This window comes from Erythrolamprus reginae, chromosome 5, assembly GCF_031021105.1.
Source record: "Erythrolamprus reginae isolate rEryReg1 chromosome 5, rEryReg1.hap1, whole genome shotgun sequence".
Lineage (NCBI taxonomy): Eukaryota > Metazoa > Chordata > Lepidosauria > Squamata > Dipsadidae > Erythrolamprus > Erythrolamprus reginae.
This window is the reverse complement of record NC_091954.1, coordinates 33,335,866-33,357,471: the sequence shown is the minus strand read 5'-3', so window position 1 is coordinate 33,357,471 and position 21,606 is coordinate 33,335,866. Positions and strand designations below refer to the sequence as shown.

General features: G+C 44.0%; 1 protein-coding gene and 1 pseudogene across 1 annotated transcript in view; both read right to left on the bottom strand.

The window, feature by feature from the left end:
- LOC139168580 (lysosomal acid lipase/cholesteryl ester hydrolase-like) overlaps positions 1-11,960 on the bottom strand; it is a 35,680-nt pseudogene extending 23,720 nt beyond the window's left edge.
- A 4,869-nt stretch (positions 11,961-16,829) lies between these two features.
- The window catches only part of LOC139168579 (lysosomal acid lipase/cholesteryl ester hydrolase-like), a 36,659-nt gene continuing 31,882 nt past the window's right edge, over positions 16,830-21,606 (bottom strand). Inside the window, exons 8-9 of the mRNA XM_070754204.1 lie at positions 18,396-18,467; positions 16,830-17,102 (exon numbers count right to left, since the gene is read on the bottom strand). Coding sequence (XP_070610305.1) covers positions 16,830-17,102; positions 18,396-18,467 — 345 coding nt within the window. The remainder of the gene's footprint in view (positions 17,103-18,395; positions 18,468-21,606) is intronic.

Genomic DNA, 21,606 nt, shown 5'->3' with positions numbered 1-21,606 from the left:
GACACAGACTTCAAATTGTCCGCCAAGCTGGCTTTCCTAGGCCTGACATATGAAATCCTAAAGCCTTCAGAAAAACCTTTATACAAAAACTCTGCACCTTTCCTGGGTCGATAACCAGTAAGTCTATCCTGTAACCTATCCAACCTAATGGGGTTGGGCCCCTTACTCTGAGCTCCTCCCAGCTGGGGCTTAGGGAGGCTACCAGCCTCCTTGTGGGCACACACACCCGGCCCTGTAACATGAGGAGGTGGGGTGCTTTCTACTGCACAACGTGCAGGCGTGAAAAAGTTGACAAACCGCCCATGTGCAGGCCCCCCTTGCTCCATACTCATAACAGTATGCTGAGTTCCGAAATGCCAGACCTGTCCCATTGCACTGGCCCTGACTCTGGGTCATCGAACCCACAAACGAGTGAGGGAGGGTAGCCTCCTTCCCCTGAGTAAGCAGTAAGTGACCAGTGGGCGTACGCCCGCTCGCCAGGGTCATCGCTTTTTGTGTGGCCTGAAGCCATAGGTCATTGTGTTTCATGTCCCACGGCCATGACCTATTATGTGCAGCGAATCTACAGAATGTCTCGTCATACTGCTTCCATGCCTCTCCCCCAAACTCCTGGTAGGCCCTCAGAATCATGTTCATGTAAAGGATGAGCTCATGCGTCTTATGTACATCATCCTCTACCACCACCGAATGATAAGCCAAAAAGGCATATGCTCATGCCAATATACCCTTGTCCATCTTGGTGTCCTTTGATTCTCCAGACCCCTTCTTATCATCCTTATCGTTGTCCTTTTTGGACTTCTCTGGTAGCAATATACTGAAAATATCAACGCCAAATCTTCCTCTTGAGGGCCTGTGACATGTGCATACTCAAAGGAGTGTCTGGGAGACCGGGTGCGAAGGGGTTATCACTATCACCCTCGTATGGATCAGTGGACTCCGTCCCGGATGCCTCATAACTGTCCCTTGACGTGTCCCTTCTCTTGCTGCCCCATTTTGCCAACACCCGTCTGCGCCCTCTCCCCCACACCTGTGATGCTGTGTGTGTGCGCAAGGCCCTGTGTACCCTGTGTGCTCTAATTTTACTGGCCTGTTGCCTGCCGTGCAGTCCTCTTGGATGGGACCAACGGTGTTTAGGCACAGGGCAATCACCCCAATGAGAGGAGTCGTCGTCAGCATCCTCAAAGCACGAAGCTGGCCTGCTCTCACGTTGTCTCTTGCACCTCCTCTTAGTGCATCACTCCATGCTCTCCCTCTGTGACCGGTCAGCCGATTCAGAAGAGCTCTGCACATCCTCTGTGCTCATGGTGCCCGTGGCCCCATCGTGTGGGGCCCTGCTCCTCTTCACAGGCCTCTTGTCCAGCTTCTGAAGCAAAGCAGATAACAACCGGGTAGGCACCAAAAGACTGTTATCCCTGCTTCCCTCCTGCCTGGGGGCCCTCCCTGTAGGGGCCCCATCTTCCAAAGCACTGAGCTCCAAGCCGCTGAGCCCTCCCTCATCAGGCCCCGACGCCCCGGCAACCCCTCCATGCAGCCCCCATGGGTTGGCCCGACCCGGACCCCTGTCTCTCACCTTCCCAGCCAGCCCCTACCGCCCGGGGCCCGGCCCCTAAGACCCCATCCAGCCCTGGAGCCAACATCCTCCCCAGGCCTCCTCGACTTCTTCACCCTCGTGGCCATGGAGGCCTCCAGCCAGGCCCTCGTGGGGGCCCTCTTCCACCCCGTACGGCAGGGCTCACTGGGGGGCGAGATCCTTGCAGCCTCTACCCCCTCCCCTTCAGCCTCCTGGGCCTCTGCCCGCCCTTTGCCTCCCTGTGTCATAGCAGCAGCAGCCCCACGTCCACTCGGCTCTCCCCTACGTGCAGACTGCCCCCCCACCAGACAAGCCTGACTCCTTTTATGTTCTTTCGCTGAAGTCCTCAGTCCGATGGCACCATCCGTTGTCCTCTTCAGCCTCGGGGCTCCGATCTTGCGCAACATTGCTGCCTGCCGTCTCCGTTTGGCAGAGTCAAAGAGGAACGGCACCACGAGGAGGCCCCTTATATAGGGTGCCTCCCTTGCCGCCCCTCGTCCAATCGGTGCCCCGTGCACCGCTCTGACGTCACTGCGGCCCCCGGTGCTGATGTGGGGCCACAGACTCCGCCCCCAAAATGGCGGCCTCCTTCCCCCGCCCACACCGCAAACACCGCCAGCCCGGTAAGTAGCCGACGGCCCTTGTGAAATTTTAGGAGAAAATAGGATGCAAGACTACAGACCTTGTGGAACTAGTACTACCAGATCAATACCCTCAACTGAGAATCTAATCTAGACTGATATCCTTTTTAGATTTTCTTATCTAAAGCTCCAGAATTCCTTCTGCCATGGCTTCAGTGTCTTATGATTTGAAAACCAGGTGTTTCCTCTGCTATTTCCAAGCCAAACATCATAACCATTATCTGTTGTGAGGCTGGTTAGAAATCCAATGTAGCAAAAATACAACAGATCGTGCAACTGTAAAATAAGTAGAGAGATTTTTTTAATGTAGCAAATCATTGAAAATTTCAGAACAATTGATGTATTAATTGCAAATAAATCTTGGAATGAATCAACATTTGTGGTTCATTGTCACAATTCCTGATTAAAAATAATATACATTATGCTGGCTGAAATGAAATTATGATCATTATGTGGTAAAATCCATAGAATTTAGGAACTGAGATTTTATTGATTCAATGGATCTACTCTAAAATTACCCAAACCCATTCCTTTATCTCCAACATTTATCTATCTATCTATCTATCTATCTATCTATCTATCTATCTATCTATCTATCTATCTATCTATCTATTGGATTTTTATGCCACCCTTCTCCGAGGACTTGGGGTGGCTCACAACATATCAAAAACAATATATCATATACATATCTAAAAATAATAATAATATAATTACAAAACTTTAATAATAAGATTTAAAATCATTCATTGCCATTCACACAGTAAATCATACTACATTCATCGGCCAGGGAGCTAGGATCTAATGGCCCTATGCCTGGTGACATAAATAGGTCTTTAAACTTTTATGGAAGGCAAGGAGGGTGGGGGCAGTGCAAATCTCCGCGGACTCGGGGCGGCTCACAACAAGGTATAAACAAATTGTAACAAATCCAAATAAATTTAAATATTTAAAAAAGTTTAAAAGAGAACCCCAGTATACTAACAAACACACACACAAGCATACCATACATAAATTATACATGCCCGGGGGAAATGTTTCAGTTCCCCCATGCCTGACGGCAAAGATGGGTTTTAAGAACTTTACGGAAGGCAGGGAGAGTAGGGGCAGTTCTAATCTCCGGGGGGAGTTGGTTCCAGAGAGTCGGGGCTGCCACAGAGAAGGCTCTTCCCCTGGGGCCCGCCAACCGACATTGTTTAGTTGACGGGACCCGGAGAAGGCCCACTCTGTGGGACCTAATCGGTCGCTGGGATTCGTGCGGCAGGAGGCGGTCTCAGAGGTATTCTGGTCCAATGCCATGAAGGGCTTTAAAGGTCATAACCAACAATTTGAATTGTGACCGGAAATTGATTGGCAACCAATGCAGACTGCGGAGTGATGGCAAAACATGGGCATACCTAGGTAGGCCCATGACTGCTCTCGCAGCTGCATTCTGCACGATCTGAAGTTTCCGAACATTTTTCAAAGGTAGCCCCATGTAGAGAGTGTTACAGTAGTCGAACCATGAGGTGATGAGGGCATGAGTGACTGTGAGCAATGAGTCCCGGTCCAGATAGGGCCGCAACTGGTACACCAGGCGAACCTGGGCAAACGCCCCCCTCGCCACAGCTGAAAGATGGTTCTCTAATGTGAGCTGTGGATCGAGGAGGACGCCCAAGTTGCGGACCCTCTCTGAGGGGGTCAATAATTCCCCCCCCCCAGGGTAATGGACGTACAGATGGAATTGTCCTTGGGAGGCAGAACCCACAGCCACTCCGTCTTATCAGGGTTGAGTTTGAGTCTGTTGACACCCATCCAGGCCCCAACAGCCTCCAGACACCGGCACATCACTTCCGCTGCTTTGTTGACTGGACATGGGGTGGAGATGTAAAGCTGGGTATCATCAGCGTACTGATGATACCTCACCCCATGCCCTCGGATGATCTCACCCAGTGGTTTCATGTAGATATTAAATAGCAGGGGGGAGAGGACCGACCCCTGAGGCACCCCACAAGGGAGAGACCTCGGAGTCGACCTCTGACCCCCCACTAACACCGACTGTGACCGGCCGGAGAGGTAGGAGGAGAACCACTGAAGAACAGTGCCCCCCACTCCCAACCCCTCCAGCCGGTGCAGAAGGATACCATGGTCAATGGTATCGAAAGCCGCTGAGAGGTCAAGGAACACCAGGACAGAGGATAAACCGCTGTCCCGGGCCCGTCAGAGATCATCCATCAACGCGACCAAAGCAGTTTCCGTGCTGTAACCGGGTCTGAAACCCGACTGCTGGGGACCTAGATAATCGGCTTCTTCCAAGGACCGTTGGAGCTGGAGTGCCACCACCTTCTCAACAACCTTCCTCATAAAGGGAAGGTTGGAGACAGGGCGATAGTTATTAAGTACGGCTCGGTCCAGGGAAGGCTTCTTGAGGAGGGGGCGCACGAGCGCCTCTTTATAGAGGGTTGAAAAAACTCCCCTCCTCAAGGAAGCGTTGGTAATCTCCTGGACCCAGCTCTGTGTCACCTCCCTGCTGGCCGAGACCAACCAGGAGGGACACGGATCCAGTAAGCAGGTGGCGGAACTCACAGATCCAATGGCCTTGTCCACTTCATCAGGTGTCACCAGATCAAACTCTTCCCAGAGAGGTGGACAAGTACGTGTCCCAGTCACCTCGACTGACTCATTGTCAGTCGACTCTCTTTCCCAATTGGAGTCGAGATCGGCCCGGATCTGAGCGATTTTATCAGCGAAAAATGTGTTAAAATCTTTGGCACTGCTCTGCAAGGGCTCCCCAACTCCCCCCTGATTAAGAAGGGAGCGGGTCACCCTAAACAGAACGGCCGGGCGGAATTCCGCTGATGCAATCAAGGCGGCATGGTACATGCATCTTGCCGCCTTGAGCGCCACTTTGTAAGTCTTAATAAAAGCTCTTACAAGTGTTCGATCAGACTCAGACCTACTCCTCCTCCATCGCTTCTCTAGACGTCTCTTCTGGCATTTCAACTCCCGGAGCTCCTCGTTGAACCATGGAGCTCTACGGGGTCTAGCGCCACGGAGAGGTCGCAAAGGCGCAATCCGGTCAAGAGCCTCCGCTGCAGCCTTGTTCCAGGCTTCCGCAAGAGACTCTGCCGAACTGTGGACAAGTGCCTCTGGTATAACCCCAAGCGCCGTCTGAAAGCCCTCTGGGTCCATCAGGCGTCTGGGGCGGAACATCTCAATTGGTTCCACCTCCCTGCGGGGAAGGATTGGAGCCAGGAAGTCAAGCCATAGTAGAAAATGGTCTGACCATGACAAAGGCAATGCTTCTAAGCCCCTTAGTCTCAGACCATTATTCAATTGCTCGGAAAGGAATACCATGTCAGGTGCGTGCCCTCCCTCGTGAGTCGGACCCAAAACTACTTGAGTCAGGTCCATGGCTGTCATGGTGGCCATGAACTCCTGTGCCAGCCCAGAGGTTAGTGGGTATATAGCTATATACACATAGTAAAATACTTGATGAAGGTTATAGAGGAGATACTCATAGTAAAATATATCTAAGAAATAATAGAAAAGAAGGTATAGGTAGGTAATAGAATATATCAATGAAAGAATAGAAGAAGAGATATAGGAATAGAAGAAAGGTATAGGAGATATAGGAGAGCAATAGGACAGGGGACAGAAGATCCCTTGATCTAGATGAGTTGTCTATATATTTTTGCAGTGGAGGAGCTGCAGGTTGCAGGATAGTTTTTTTCTGAAACCAAATTGTTTGTTAGAGAGCAAATTATTAGTTTCTAGATGGAGAGTAATTGATTTGTTTATAATTGATTCCATGACTTTGCATGTGATGCAACATAGTGAAGAGAGGGGTCTCCTTTTTTGAAGATGGGGATGACCATTGCTTTCGACCATAGCTTAGGGAGTGTACTGGTTCTGAAGGATTTTTCAAAAATTATACTTAGTGCCTTCAATGCTTTCAATTTACCTGCAAACTGAGGATATATTAATCTTTCAAAACTCAACCTATTTAAATTATGCATTGGACTATTAAAAAAAACAGTTTTCCCTGCATGCCATCACTCTGCTAAATAACTAATTCCCACAACATTGTCAAACTATTTACTAAGACTGTATTACTATTATTCTTCTAATCCTTCCTATTGCTGATTTCCTTTTTTACTTATGACTATAACCTTGTTGCTTGTATCTTTATGATTTATATTGTTTTATTTATTTTCCTAGTAATATTTTTGATTGCTTATATAGTATCCTATGACTATCAATAAGTCTTGTAATTTATGATTCATGATGAGAGGGGCGGCATACAAATCTAAGTAATAAATAAATATTACACTGATATCTTTTGCACCAAGGACAAATTCCTTGTGTGTCCAAACGCGCTTGGCCAATAGAGAATTCTATAAGCAGATTTAGTCGTTAATATATTTTCCCAATAATTGAAGGGGATTCACCTTTGAAAGTTGTAAAAATAAATCCTCATTATTTATTTTGAAATATTTTACGAGAAATTTCCATTGGATCCTAAAACATTTTTAACAGATAATTCTACAGATGTCTTCTTGTGAGACTACTTTCCTGAATACGTGGCCTTTTCCTGTTATAAATACAAATGTTCGTGTTCATTCTGAAATTATCACATTTCACTTTGAACAGATAGATCATTCCACCTCAATTATTGAAAAGTATTCTCAGCCATGTTCTAAAAAAATCTTGAATGATGTAATATAGGTTCATCAAAAATAGAAGAGTGCAGTATTTCAGATCTGAAGAGAAATAGGTGCTTCCACAGGTATAGAGCACAAAAGTAGCCTGTCTGTCATTTCTTAAACCAGACTGCAATTGGATGCCATTTGATTTGTCCATGTCTTACCTTCATTTGTGCCATTATACTTTCCATGTGGTATTCTGTTAATAGTAAGTATATATCCATCTTCTGTTTCAACATGATATTCCTCACTTGGATAGTTATGAAAATGGATAATTTCACTCTGTAAATATGGGGGGAAAGGATAACTCACTTATACTGCCAGGCATGGGGGAGTTTCTTTGTTTGTTTGTTTGTTTGTTTGTTTGTTTGTTTGTTTGTTCGTTCCTTCCTTCCTTCCTTCCTTCCTTCCTTCCTTCCTTCCTTCCTTCGTTCGTTCATTCATTCATTCATTCATTCATTCATTCATTTATTTATTTATCCAATGCACAAATACATAGGAAGAAAAAAAGACACTGGCCTCTTAGGAACCTGGAGAGGTCAATCGTGGAGAGTCTAAGGGAGAAATGTTGGGGGTTAGGGGTTGACACAATTGAGTCTGGTAATGAGTTCCACGCTTCAATAACTCGATTATTGAAATCATATTTTTTACAGTCACGTTTTGAGCGGTTCGTATTAAGTTTGAATCTGTTGCGTGCTCTTGTGTTGTTGCGGTTGAAGCTGAAGTAGTCATTGACCGGTAGGATGTTGCAGCATATGATCTTGTGGGCAATATTCAGATCGTGTTTTAGTCGCCGTAGTTCTAGGCTTTCTAGGCCCAGGATTGTTAGTCTATTTTCGTAGGATATTCTGTTTCAAGTAGAGTAGTGAAGGGCTCTTCTGGTGAAATATCTTTGGACATTTTCAAGGGTGTTGATGTCTGAGATGTGGTATGGGTTCCAGACAGATGAGCAGTAGTCTAGGATGGGTCTGGCAAAAATTTTGTAGGCTCTTGTGAGTAGTGTGAGATTGCCTGAGCAGAAGCTGCATAGGATCAGGTTAACAACTCTAGAAGCTTTTTTGGCTATATAGTTGCAGTGGGCTTTAGCATTTAGGTCATTCGATATTAGTATTCCAAGGTCTTTTACTGAGTGTGGGTTAGCAGTGAATGATTGTTTATTCAGTTCATATGTGCGGTTTGGATTCTTTTTGCCAATGTGGAGGGTAGAGCATTTGTTGGTTGATATTTGAAGTTGCCAGGTGTTAGACCAGTCTGAGACAAAGTCCAGGTCTTTTTGGAGTGAGTGTGTTATCAGTGGTGTTGAAAAGTTTCACATCGTCAGCAAAAAGAACACAGTTGCTTTCGATATGGTCACAGATGTCATTAATGTAGAGAATGAAGAGAGTAGGACCTAGTACGCTTCCCTGGGGAATGCCACTTATGACAGGGGCGGGGGTGGAGATGGCGCTACCAATTTTGACAATTTGTTGCCTGTTTGACAGGAATGTGGTAATCCAGTTGTGGAGGAGTCCTGAGATGCCATAGGATTTGAGTTTTAGGAGTAGTTTGTCGTGGACCACTGAGTCAAAGGCTTTGCAAAAGTCTATATAAATTGCATCAATGGATTTTCCTTGGTCGAGGTGGGTAGTCCAAATGTTTTTGCAGTGAAGTAGTTGTAGGTTGCAGGATAATTTCTTTCTGAATCCAAATTGTTTGTTTGAGAGTAGGTTATTAGATTCTAAGTAGAGGGTGATTGATCGATTTATAATTGATTCCATGATTTTACAAGGGACGCAATAGAAAGATATTGGTCTGTAGTTGTCCACTAGTGAAGGGTCTCTTTTTTGAAAATGGGGATGACTACTGCTTTTGACCACAGCTTGGGGAGTGTGCTGGTCCTGAAGGATTTTTGGAAGATAATGCTTAGGGGTTCAGCAAGAGCAGAAGAAAGTTTCCTTAGGAAGTATGCACAGAGACCATCTGGTCAGGCAGATAGGGAAGGTTTGAAGTCACGGATTGCTGTTTCTACGTGGTCTACAGTGAAGACGATTTGGGTTAGGTTTTTTAGTGGGTTTGAGGTGCGATTTGCGAAGATGGGGGAAGAGCCATTGCTGTTAATAAAAACAGAGCCAAAAAAAGAGCTGAAGAGGTTGGCTTTGGATGGGTCATCATGGTATTCTTTGTTATTGGGTCCTACGAGTGGTGGAATAGGTCATTGAGTTTGTTGTTGACGAAGTTATAGAAAACTCGGTTAGACTTGGTGCGAAGGAGGCTTTCCTCTTGTTTGCTGTGACAGTTGAGGCATTCTGCTTTTATTTATTGGCATATGCTTTTGTAGCGGACTTTAAAGTTGGTTACTGGGCTTTTTTTGTTTCTACGCCAGAGGGATCTTTTTTTGGTTTGTAGTTTGTAGTTGAGACACCTTTCCCCCAGGCTTTTTTATACTTTATTTTATGTTTGGTATGAATGTGCTGTTTGGTTTTTTAAATAATGATAGGGTTTTATATGTTTCTTAATATTAGATTTGTTCCACTATTATATTGTTTTTATTGCTGTTGTAAGCTGCACCGAGTCTTCGGAGAGGGGTGGCATACAAATCTAATAAATAATAATGATAATAATAACAGAGAAAACATCTCTGAACTTATATTTTCTGAATGGGCAAACAAGATAACGAATACTGCAGAAATATAAACCTTCAAAAGGTGAAGCATAAGCAAGATCAGATTTATTTGTTGGGGATCCACCCCCAGAAAAGTCAGGGGAATGGAAAACTGGTATTTTAGGAACATTGAAAAACTTTTGAACTACTTTGAATGATGCAGACAAAAATAAACACTAGGATTTTTTTTTCATTAGAATTAAAGACTCCAAATGCCTTTAATATGTGTGTCAGTATCTGGATCAGGGTGGTGCTGGGATTGATTACTTTTTTCTCAGAAAAAAATAAAGTACATTTAAACATCATCTCTAAGCCCACAGATTTCTGTAAAAAAATTTGTATAGTGAAGTTTCACAATGGAAAAAGTGTCTTTTATTGCATACTTTCCTTGGTTGTATTTAAATATTGAACTATTAATATTTAAAAAACAGTATTTCTAATGCCAGGACTGTGTTAAACCCTGATTGCATTTTTAATTAGATTTTTGGGGCATTACAAAAGAACATTTTATACCATCTATATTGTTTACTGTTCAAATTTCTCCACACCCTTTTCTTCATTATGGACCCATTTGTGGCCATGGAGCCGGGCCACGAACCCCCAAGACATAACTCAAGATTTAAATCATCACATTTCTTCAAGTCTTCATGGATACCTGTGATGACACTGTGGCCTCCCAGGGTTCCACAGACCACAGGTTGGGAACCACTGAACCTGAAAGATTCCTCCCTTTCTCCGTTGCATATTGAAACATCTGGAATTGCTTCTCAGAATATTTTTACAACAAGGAGGTTGCCAAAACTATAGATCTTCAAAAGGTGAAGCATAAATAAGATCAGATTTGTTTGTGGAGGATCCATCCCCAAAGTCAGTGGAATGAAAAGTATTAAGACCATTGATAATTTTTTAAGTACTTTGAATGACACAGTAAAAAAAATAAGCACTGGGATTTTTTTTCTTCATTAGGAAAATTGAGGATCTCAAATGCCTTTAATATGTGACTTCTTTGTAGAGCACAGAGTCTTGCACTGACCCTGCAGATAATTATCAAGTTTTCCTTTCAGTATAGATGGAATTGTTTAACATGTCTATGCTTAGTGCAAAGGCTGTCAGAACCATGTCTCTAAAAATTTAAAATATGGAATAGAAATTACGTAGTTGGCCTGTGATAAGACTGGCAAGCAATTTAATGTGTAGGGCTCCTCATTAGGTGTCTAGAACTGAATTAAGGTGGTAATGGAATTGATAATTTTTTTCTCAGATAAAATAAAGTATATTTAGATGCCACCTCTATCTTACTCCTGAGATTTCTGTAAAAAATATTGTGTATGGAAACTTCCCGTAAAAACTGTCTATTATTGCATACATTGCTTGGTTGTATATAAAATATTGTACTATTAATATTTAAATATGTACTTCTAATGCCAAGAATAATTTTTTTTATTCTTCTAGAAGGGGGGGGGGCTTCCCACAATTTTCATAAATTTGGGAGCCTTTTTAGGCTTACTATAAATGAGCAAAGCAAACTAAGCAGGGATGAAAAGAATTGATGTGGCTAATGTTCCTCTGTATCTTAAATTCATGTTTACAGAGTAAAAGACAGCTACAGTGTTCCCTCAATTTTCACGGGGGATGTGTTCCGAGACCACCCGCGAAAGTCGAATTTCCGCAAAATAGAGATGCGGAAGTAAATACACTATTTTTGGCTATGAACAGTATCACAAGCCTTCCCTTAACACTTTAAACCCATAAATTATAATTTTCCATTCCCGTAGCAACCATTTCGATTATTACTCACCATGTTTATTTATTAAAGTTTATTTAAAAAAATATTTATTAAAGGTGGACGAAAGTTTGGCGATGACATATGACGTCATCAGGTGGGAAAAAACATGGTATAGGGGAAAACCGCAAAGTATTTTTTAATGAATATTTTTGAAAAACCGTGGTATAGACTTTTCGCAAAGTTTGAACCCGCGAAAATCGAAGGAACACTGTAGTTCCTCCCCACAGCAGGTCCCATTCTACCCAGCCCAGCTTCTTTTGCAATTCTTCTCTACTAATTACATATACTTGAGACAACAGCATGATGAAAGCCAGTTGGGTGACATCAGTCTCAGTTATTCTCTCATCCCAACTCATTTCACAGAGTAATAAAAAATAAAAGCTAGGGTTAGGGTTAGCAATTTAGAGTAGCATGCATAGAACCCTGTAGATAATTTTCTAGTTTTTCTTTACATTTCCTTTATGTATCTAGTTTCACCTATCAACATATAACAGTCAAAATGAATTTAACATATGATATTCATAAAACACTCAGGGTCCACATTATACTTAGTGTCGAGTCTTTCTGAAGTTTCCAGTTCTTTCAAGCTGAGCATTCCATGACATAAATCAGCAATTACAACAAAACTCCTAATCTTCATCCTATATGAAGCAATTTAGTCATTGATTAACCTTTTAGAACGCAAGCTTCCTGAAGATAAAAAACACCAGTTGCACTGAAATATTTTCTGCTATCTGTTGCCTTAGCCAGAAACAGCCCATTGAGCAGAATTTTACTTCTAAAGAGAATGGGATCAAGTCAACACCAATTAGAATATAGTTCCAATCTGAATGAGTGCTAAAAAATAATTAAACTCACTTCAGCAGTGGATTAAGCAAATAGGTAACCAAAGATCTGTATCAAGGTTAGCCAACAGAGAAACCTCCTGGCTTGGATTTTGTTGTGGTTAGCTCTGGCCCAGCTCCTGCTCCAAGGACTTTGGATGTGGGGGAGACATCCACATGCTGCAGGCCTGTTTTGCCCCCGGTGGAATCTGCTGATGAAGGCTCCTCTGACCAAGAAGACATGAGTGACAGGGAGGAGGAGAGTGTGGCAGACAGCTCAGAAGGAGATCAATTATCTAGCTCCTCCTTGGATTCAGAACAAGAGTTAATGATATAGCCACGCATGCAGAGAGCGATGCATAGGCAACAACAACTGAGAAATTATTATCAAAGAAAATGAGGCCACCTGTGGTTAGGTGGGGCTGTGGTAATTAGTGAGCCTGCTATAAAGAGCAGCCTGTGGGTTTGGCCATTGTGGAGGATTATCTGATCGTTGTGTTTCATGACTGCTTTACTGACTTGGACCTTTTGTGTGCTGATTTTTCCCCGCTTTGAAACTAAACCAGGGCAAAGTGTATTTCACTTTGTGAAAAAAGAAGGACTGTGAATTACCTCACAGCTGCAAGCTAAGTATCACAGAACTGATAAGGGACTTGTACAAATTACCAGTTTGTTTGGAGACCAGTGCTCTTTGCTATCTCAAAAGAGGACTTGGTTTAAGTGAATTTTCATTATAAAGAACATTGTTTTGAATTTTCAAATGTGTGTGTGTCTGAAATTGTATCTGTGCATTTTTGGGAAGATTCTACCAGAGAGCTCGACAGAACAGATTTATATACTATATCTTTCTCTCACATTCCCACATTACCTGTTTCACCTATTGAACCACCAGTTTAAATTAAACAATCTGAAAAAGGACCCTAGGATGAATTTTCCAACCAGTCAAAAACAGTTAAAGGCCTTTTGATTTCCAACTGTTGAATTTTAATAATGCAGATTTTTACCAAAGATAGTTACACTTTGTAATCTTATCCATAGGCTATGTTGAATGGTTCTATGGGGGTTCTTTTTACAGTGGTGCCTGGGTATTCATTTTTTATTTGTTTCTGGAGGTGCAATGAGTACCAAAAACAATGAATACCAAACAATTTTATCCCATAAGGAATAATGGCAGCCAACATCGACAAATTGCCCCATTTCAGGTTGTAATTAGTGATGGGCGAACCCAACAAAGTTCAGGTTTGGAGGATTTGGGCGAACTTTGCAAAAAATTTGGGTGATGTCACAGAACACCAAACCCAAACCAAACTCCGAATTTTAAATAAATAGAGCCACGGAAGGCAGCGCAGCCCTGTGCTTGCCCACACAAATTAAATTTGCAGGAGGGTGAATGGGGATGCAGAATAGCAGGAGGAGGCAACAGCAGCCACTCGCCAGATTTTACCCAGCAATTTGATATGCTGCAGGCATCACCTTTCTCACAGTAATCAGAGAAAGAAGGTGTCCCTGCGATTGACCGAAAATTACGTTTAGAGAGAGCGCTAGTGGCTTTGTCTTGCATAGGAAAAGGAAAGGCAGAGAAAGAAGGGGTCCTGCAGTTGCCCACAAATTAAATTGAGAGTCAGCGCTAGTGGCTTTGTCTTGCATAGATAAGGAAAGGCAGAGAAAGAAGGGGTCCCTGTGGTTGACCCAAAATTACATTTAGCGAGAGCGCTAGTGGCTTTGCCTTGTATAGGAAAAGGAAAGGCAGAGAAAGAAGGTGGTCCTGCGGTTGACCCAAAATTACATTTGCAAGAGAGTGAACAGGGGGACGCAGAGTAGCAGGAGGATGCAACAGCAGCCACCCCCAGATTTTGCACAGCAATCCTGTGTGATTGGAGGGCAAGCGCTCTATGGCGCGCTGGGTCACTGGCCACTGTGGGCAGTAGTAACAGCAGACTGGACACTGAGGGTTTTCGGTCCACTAGTAGTGATCTGGCACCTCGTCATCACCCATGGCATCTTCATAGTTTATACTTTATTAGAGTTTTATGCTGCCCCTCCATGAAGACTCCAAAGGCTTTACATTACACAGGAAAAAGGAAAGGCAGAGAAAGAAGGTGGTCCTGCGGTTGACCCAAAATTATATTTAGAGAGAGCGCTAGTGGCTTTAGATTACACAGGAAAAGAAAAGGCAGAGAAAGAAGGTGGTCCTGCAGTTGACCCCAAATTATATTTAGAGAGAGCACTAGTGGCTGTGTCTTGTATAGGAAAAGGAAAGGCAGAGAAAGAAGGTGGTCCTGTTGTTGACCCAAAATTACATTTGCAAGAGGGTGAACAGGGGAACGCAGAGTAGCAGGAGGACGCAACAGCAGCCACCCACCAGATTTTGCACAGCAATCCTGTGTGATTGGAGGGTGTGCGCTCTGTGGCACGCTGGGTCACTGGCCACTGTGGGCAGTAGTTACAGCAAACTGAACACTGAGGGTTTTTGGTCCACTAGTAGTGATCTGGCACCTTGTCATCACCCATGGCATCTTCATAGTTTATACTTTATTAGAGTTGTATGCCGCCCCTCCACAAAGACTCTGAAGGCTTTACATTACACAGGAAAACCAGGGGGGAGTTGGGGAGCCCTTGCAGAGTAGTGCCGAGGACTTTAACACAATTTTCACTGAAAAAATTGCTCGGATCTGGGCGGACCTCGACTCCGATTGGAGAACAGAGTCGACTGACGAGTCAGTTGAGGTGACTGGGGCCCATACTTGTCCACCTATCTGGGAAGAGTTTGATCTGGTGACACCTGATGAAGTGGACAAAGCAATTGGAGCTGTGAGTTCCGCCACCTATTTACTGGATCTGTGTCCCTCCTGGCTGGTTTTGGCCAGCAAGGAGGTAACACGGAGATTGTCAATGCTTCTTTGGGAAGGGGGTCCTTCCCGACTCCCTACAAGGAGGCACTTGTGCTCCCTCTCATCAAGAAGCCTTCCCTGGATCCACCCATTCTCAATAACTATCATCCAGTCTCCAACCTTCCCTTTATGGGGAGGGTTGATGAGAAGGTGGTGGCGCTCCAACTCCAGCGGTCCTTGGAAGAAGCTGTTTATCTAGGCCCTCAGCAGTCAGGATTCAGGCCCGGCTACAGCACGGAAACTGCTTTGGTTGCATTGATGGATGATCTCTGGCAGGCCTGGGACAGGGGTTTATCCTCTGTCCTGGTGCTTCTTGACCTCTCAGCGGCTTTCGATATCATTGACCATGGTATCCTTCTGCGCTGGCTGGAGAGGTTGGGAGTGGAAGGCACTGTTCTTCAGTGGTTCTCCTCCTACCTCTCCGGTTGGTCGCAGTCAGTGTTAGTGGGGGGGTCAGAGGTTGACCTCTAGGTTGTGCCCTTGTGGGGTACCTCAGGGGTCAGTCCTCTCCCCCCTACTATTTAATATCGACATGAAACTGCTGGGTGAGATCATCCAAGGACATGGGGTGAGGTATCATCAGTATGCAAATGATACCCAGCTTTACATCTCCACCCCTTGTCCAGTCAGTGAAGCAGTGGAAGTGATGTGCCAGTGTCTTGAGGCTGCTGGGGTCTGGATGGGTGTCAACAGACTCAAACTCAACCCTGATAAGACGGAGTGGCTGTGGGTTTTGCCTCCCAAGGACAATTCCATCTGTCCGTCCATTACCCTGGGGGGGGAAATCACTGACCCCCTCATAGAGGGTCTGCAACTTGGGCATCCTCCTCGATCCAAAGCTCACATTAGAGAAATATCTTTCAGCTGTGGCGAGGGGGGTGTTTGCCCAGGTCTGACTGGTGCACCAGTTGTGGTCCTATTTGGACCGGGAGTCACTGCTCACAGTCCCTCATGCCCTCATCACCTCGAGACTCGACTTCTGTAATGCTTTCTACATGGGGCTACCTTTGAAAAGTTTTTGGAAACTCCAGATCGTACAAAATGCAGCTGCGAGAGCTATCATGGGCTTTCCTAAATATGCCCATGTCACACCAACACTCAGAGTCTACATTGGTTGCCGATCGGTTTCCAGTGTTGGTTATGACCTATAAAGCCCTTCATGGCATCGGACCAGAATACCTCCGGGACCGCCTTCTGCCACACGAATCTCAGCGACCAGTTAGGTCCCACAGAGTTGGCCTTCTCCAGGTCCCGTCGACTAAACAATGTCGTCTGGCGGGACCCAGGAGAATAGTCTTCTCTCTGGCGGCCCCGGCCCTCTGGAACCAACTCCCCCCAGAGATTAGAGTTGCCCCCACCCTCCTTGTCTTTCGTAAGCTCCATAAAACCCACCTCTGTCATCAGGCATGGGAGAATTGAGATACAGTATTCCCTTCCCCCTAGGCTTATAAAAAAGTTATGCATGGTATGTCTGTATGTATGATTGGTTTCTTAAATTGGGATTTCTTTTTAAATTAACTTAAATAGTAGATTTGTTCATATTGTTTTATTACTGTTGTTAGCCGGCCCGAGTCTACGGGGGGGGGCATACAAATTTGATGAATGAATGAATGAATGAATGAATGAATAAATAAATAAATGAATGAATGAATGAATGAACGAACGAACGAACGAACGAACAAACAAACAAACAAACAAACAAACAAATAGTGTGAAGTCAGATTGCAAATATTTATTCAATTAATCCATCCGTTCAGCTGCATTAAGATTTCAATATATGCTTTTAAATTGTCATCATACGACATGCTTTCTCTGAACATCCCTGCTGAGGAATCGCTGATATTGTTTCATGATCTCAATGATAGGCATGTACATAACCTCAGTTGCATCAAGTCCCCAAATGTAATCTAGATGTTGCCATTCAGGAACATGTTGGTGATATATGACGTTTCTAAGCCGTGCTATTAATGCCTGGATGTCTTTTATGTTCACAAATAAGTCATTTCCACCAGACCAGAGTGCAAAGGGTATTTTTATATCTTCTATCTTGTATACGGGAGGTGTTGCCTGGGAAGAAAAGCAACAAACCTGAATAATTAGTCAAAAACTGACAGGAAGAGATACAACATATAAAACATTGTAAATTACCACTTTAAAAAAATTGGTAAGCAAGCACACTAATAGGACTTCCTGGAACTCAGTGCAACACAAAACCTTTGATGAAACTTTCTTTCTGTGTGTGTGTGCATACATTACAAGTGTTTTTTAACTCTGATTTTTGCCTTCAATACATAGCTGATCAGCTCAGAGCCTCAGAAGGGCCAAGACCTAGATCAGTGATGGCGAACCTTTTTTCCCTCAGTTGCTGAAAGAGCTTGCACACATGCTATCACGCATGCGCATGCGTAAGTGCCCACAGCCATAATTCAATGCCTGTGGAAGGCAAAAGCAGCTTCCCTTGCCCCTGGGAGGCCCTCTGGAATGGCCTGTTTCTAGTGATGGGCTACCAAAATTTTTACTATTATGCTGTGAGCCGCCCCGAGTCTGCGGAGAGGGGCGGCGTACAAATCTAAATAATAAATAAATAAATAAATAGATAGATAGATAGATAGATAGATAAACAAACAAACAAACAAACAAACAAACAAACAAACAAACAAACAAACAAATAAACAAATAAATAAATAATTGAGGGTAGAGCTCCATTTTCGCATCCCCCCTCCTGTCTGGGCAGTAGCCCACTCCTGATTATCTACTATATAAAGTGTATGTACACACACGCACACACAGCTCTTCTAAAATTATACACATTCAACCTCATTTACTATGATAGGAAAAACATACCCAGAGCCCAGGAGGGAAACAAAGAAAAAAAAAATCAAACTTTTGCTACTGGTACTTTGTACCTGACCAAAATTTTGCTACCAGTACTGCGTACCTGACTGTACCCATAGGAGCCCATCACTGTCTGTTTCCCAACTTCTGGTGGGCCCGGTAGGTTCGTGTTTTGCCTTCCCCAGACTCCAAAGGCTTCCCTGGAGCCAGGGGTGGGTAAAAATGCCCTCCACCATCCTCCTGGAGGCTCTCTGGAAGCCAAAAAAATCAGCTGGCTGGCACACACATGCACATTGGAACTGAGCTAAGGCAATGGCTTGCGTGCCAGCAGATAGGGCTCCGTATGCCATAGGTTTGCCATAAAAGACCTACATTGTTGGGGACAATGTGCAAATAGACTTCTAAGTTATAAACCTCCCAGACAGCCTGCAAATTTGAAACAAGGTATAAAATGAAATTCTACCCAGCTAGAAACTGCAAATGAGAAACAGCATATTTCACAGGAAAACTGATTTATTCTCATACCTGATTATACTTCTCCATATTATCTTCCTTGGTGCCATAGTCATATGCTTGAAACTCCTTTTCATTATAGATCTACAGTATAATGAATAGTATGGAATTACAGAACTGACTAAAAGTATTACCAGTCATTTGGTTTATATGATACCACTACTACACAAGCTACATTGGCATCCAGAAGCAATTCAAAGTGCTGGTTGTCACAAATCTTCATGGCTTGGGACTGAGTTACATATGGGACCATCTCTATTCAGAGGTCTCTATCTGTCCCATCCAGCAGAAGGGCCTGCTCTGGATACCTAATGGATGGGCCTATCCATGTTGGTTTTCTGCAAGACCTTGAAAACTTACAGGGGGGGTCTACAAAAAAAACAGATACACCTTGAAAAATCATCAAAATATCTTTTAATATGGTGTTGGTCCACCTTTTGCGGCAAATACAGCCTCAATTCTCCGAGGTATTGATTCATACAAATTGTGAATTGTTTCCGAAGGAATTTTAGCCTATTCTTCAAAGCACCCTCCAGTTCTTTTAGAGACAATGGTGGTGGAAATCGACTTCTTACTTGAATCTCTAAAATCGACCATAAATGCTCAATAAGGTCTGGTGATTGTGGTGGCCAGATGAGATGCTGAACTTCATTAGAATATTCCTCGTGCCATTCTTTAGCAATTCTTGCTCTATGGATTGGTGCATTATCATCTTGAAAGATGGCATCCCCCTCTGGAAACAATTCTTGAACCATAGGGTGAATTTGGTCGGCCAAAAGTCCTAAATAGTGATGGCTGTTAATTCTTCCATGAAGGGAAATCATTGGCCTGGCAGATTTCCAAAAAAATAGCATCCCAGATAATCACTGAACCCCCGCCATGTTTGACAGTTTGGAGAAGGCAGTCTGGATGAAATGATTCTTTTGGCTGTCTCCAAACGTAAACACGGCTGGAAGTCAGAAAAATGGTAAACAATGATTCGTCAGAGAAAATCACATTTTGTCACTGCTTGAGGGATCATTTCTGGTGGTTTCTACACCACTCTAAACACTTTGAAACATTTGTCTTTGAGAGCAGAGGTTTTCTAATTGCAGCTCTTCCATGGAATCCAGATTTGTGAAGCTCCCTTCAAACAGTTCTGGGGAAACTGGGTTCTGTACGTGTCTATTGAGCTCTGCAGTGATTTTAGGAGCTGTGGTCTTGTGATACGCTCTAACAATTTGCTTTAGAGTCTGACGGTCTCTCTCAGACAACTTCGACTTTTGATCAGACGTGTGCTTGGCAGAGGACATTTTCCCTTCTCTTTCAAAAGCAGTCATTACTTTTGAGACATTACCTCTTGAAACACCAAACATTCGGGCACTTTCTGTTACAATAGTGCCTGCCATTCAAGCACCAACAATTTAGCTTCTTTGAAAGTCTGAGAGGTCTGCCATTTCTAGAAGGTATAACCAATTATTAAATTTCTGTGGGAAAAAAATGTAGTTTATAAAAACATACCAAATAACAGAATTAAAAAAACAAAACAAAAAACCCATTAAAATATATCAAGTCTTGATTCATTTGAATATGTTCAAACATTGTGATGCCAAAAAGTCAAGTGTTTCCATTGTTTTGTCCACCCGCTGTAGTTTGGTGCCCAAGACTGAAGTGCTGGGTTAGTGGCATACTTCTGACTGTGGTGATAAATGTTTGGATAATGCTAATATTATGAGATAGATTGATAGATCAATTGATCGATCAATTGATAGATGACTAGACTAGATTAGACTAGATTAGACTAGACTTCTTTATTTACCAAGTGTGACCATGTGTATCTGTGGTACATTTGCTCTCAGTGTGCCTAAAAAGACAAGATTCATTCATTAAGAATCGTAAGGTACAATCTAGGGCAGTGTTTCCCAACCTTTTTGGAGCCGCGGCACATTTTTCATATTTTCAAAATCCTGGGGAACATGGAGGGGGGGGCGCTAAAAAAAGTTTGGACAAAAAAAATCTCTCTTCCTCCCTTTCGCTCTATTTCTCTCTCCCTCCCTCTTTCTCTCTCTTCCTTCTTTTCTCTCTCCATCCTTCTTTCTTTCTCTCTTCCTTCCTTCCTCTCTTTCTGTCTCCTCCTTCCTCTCTCATCTCTTTCCTTCCTCTCCCTCCCTTTCTCTCTTTCCTTTCTCTCCCTTTCTGTCTATCCTTTCTATCTCTCACCCCTTCTCCCTCTTTCATTCCCTTTCTCTCCCTCCCTTTCTCTCTCATTCCTTTCTCTCCCTCTTTCCTTCCTATCTCTCTTTCTTTTTCTCCCTCCTTCATATCTTCTTTCTCTCCCCCTTCCTCCCTCTTTCCCTTTCCCCCCTCCCTTTCTCTTCCTTTTTCTCTATCCTTTCTACTTCTTACTCTTTCTTTCTCTCCCTCCTTCATTCAATTTTCTCTCCCTCCCTTTCTCTCTCTTTCCTTTATCTCCCTCCCTTTTTCTTCCTTTTTCTCTATCCTTTCTACTTCTTACTCTTTCTTTCTCTCCCTCCTTCATTCAATTTTCTCTCCCTCCCTTTCTCTCTCTTTCCTTTCTCTCCCTCTCTTCCTTTTTCTCTATCCTTTCTACTTCTTACTCTTTCTTTCTCTCCCTCCTTCATTCAATTTTCTCTCCCCCCTTCCTCCCTCTTTCCTTTCTCCCCCTCCCTTTCTCTTCCTTTTTCTCTATCCTTTCTGCTTCTTACTCTTTCTTTCTCTCCCTCCTTCATTCAATTTTCTCTCCCCCCCTTCCTCCCTCTTTCCTTTCTCTCCTTCCCTTTCTCTTCCTTTTTCTCTATCCTTTCTACTTCTTACTCTTTCTTTCTCTCCCTCCTTCATTCAATTTTCTCTCCCACCTTCCTCCCTCTTTCCTTTCTCCCCCTCTTTCTCTTCCTTTATCTCTATCCTTTCTACTTCTTACTCTTTCTTTCTCTCCCTCCTTCATTCAATTTTCTCTCCCTCCCTTACTCTCTCTTTCCTTTCTCTCCCTCCTTTGTTCTCCCCTGGGGCTGCCTGTGCCTGCCCTGCACCACCCAACACGGACGGACAGCCCCCGGTCGTCGGTTCGTCGCCCCCCACCCCCCCACGGAGGGAGATCAGGCTGGCGAGGGCGGTAGATCTACGTCACCAGCCACTGGAGGGAGATCGGGCTGGCAGGGGCGGCGAATCCAGCTCCCCAGCCACGCGGAGGGAAATCCAGTAGGTGGGCGGGTGGCCGCGGCTC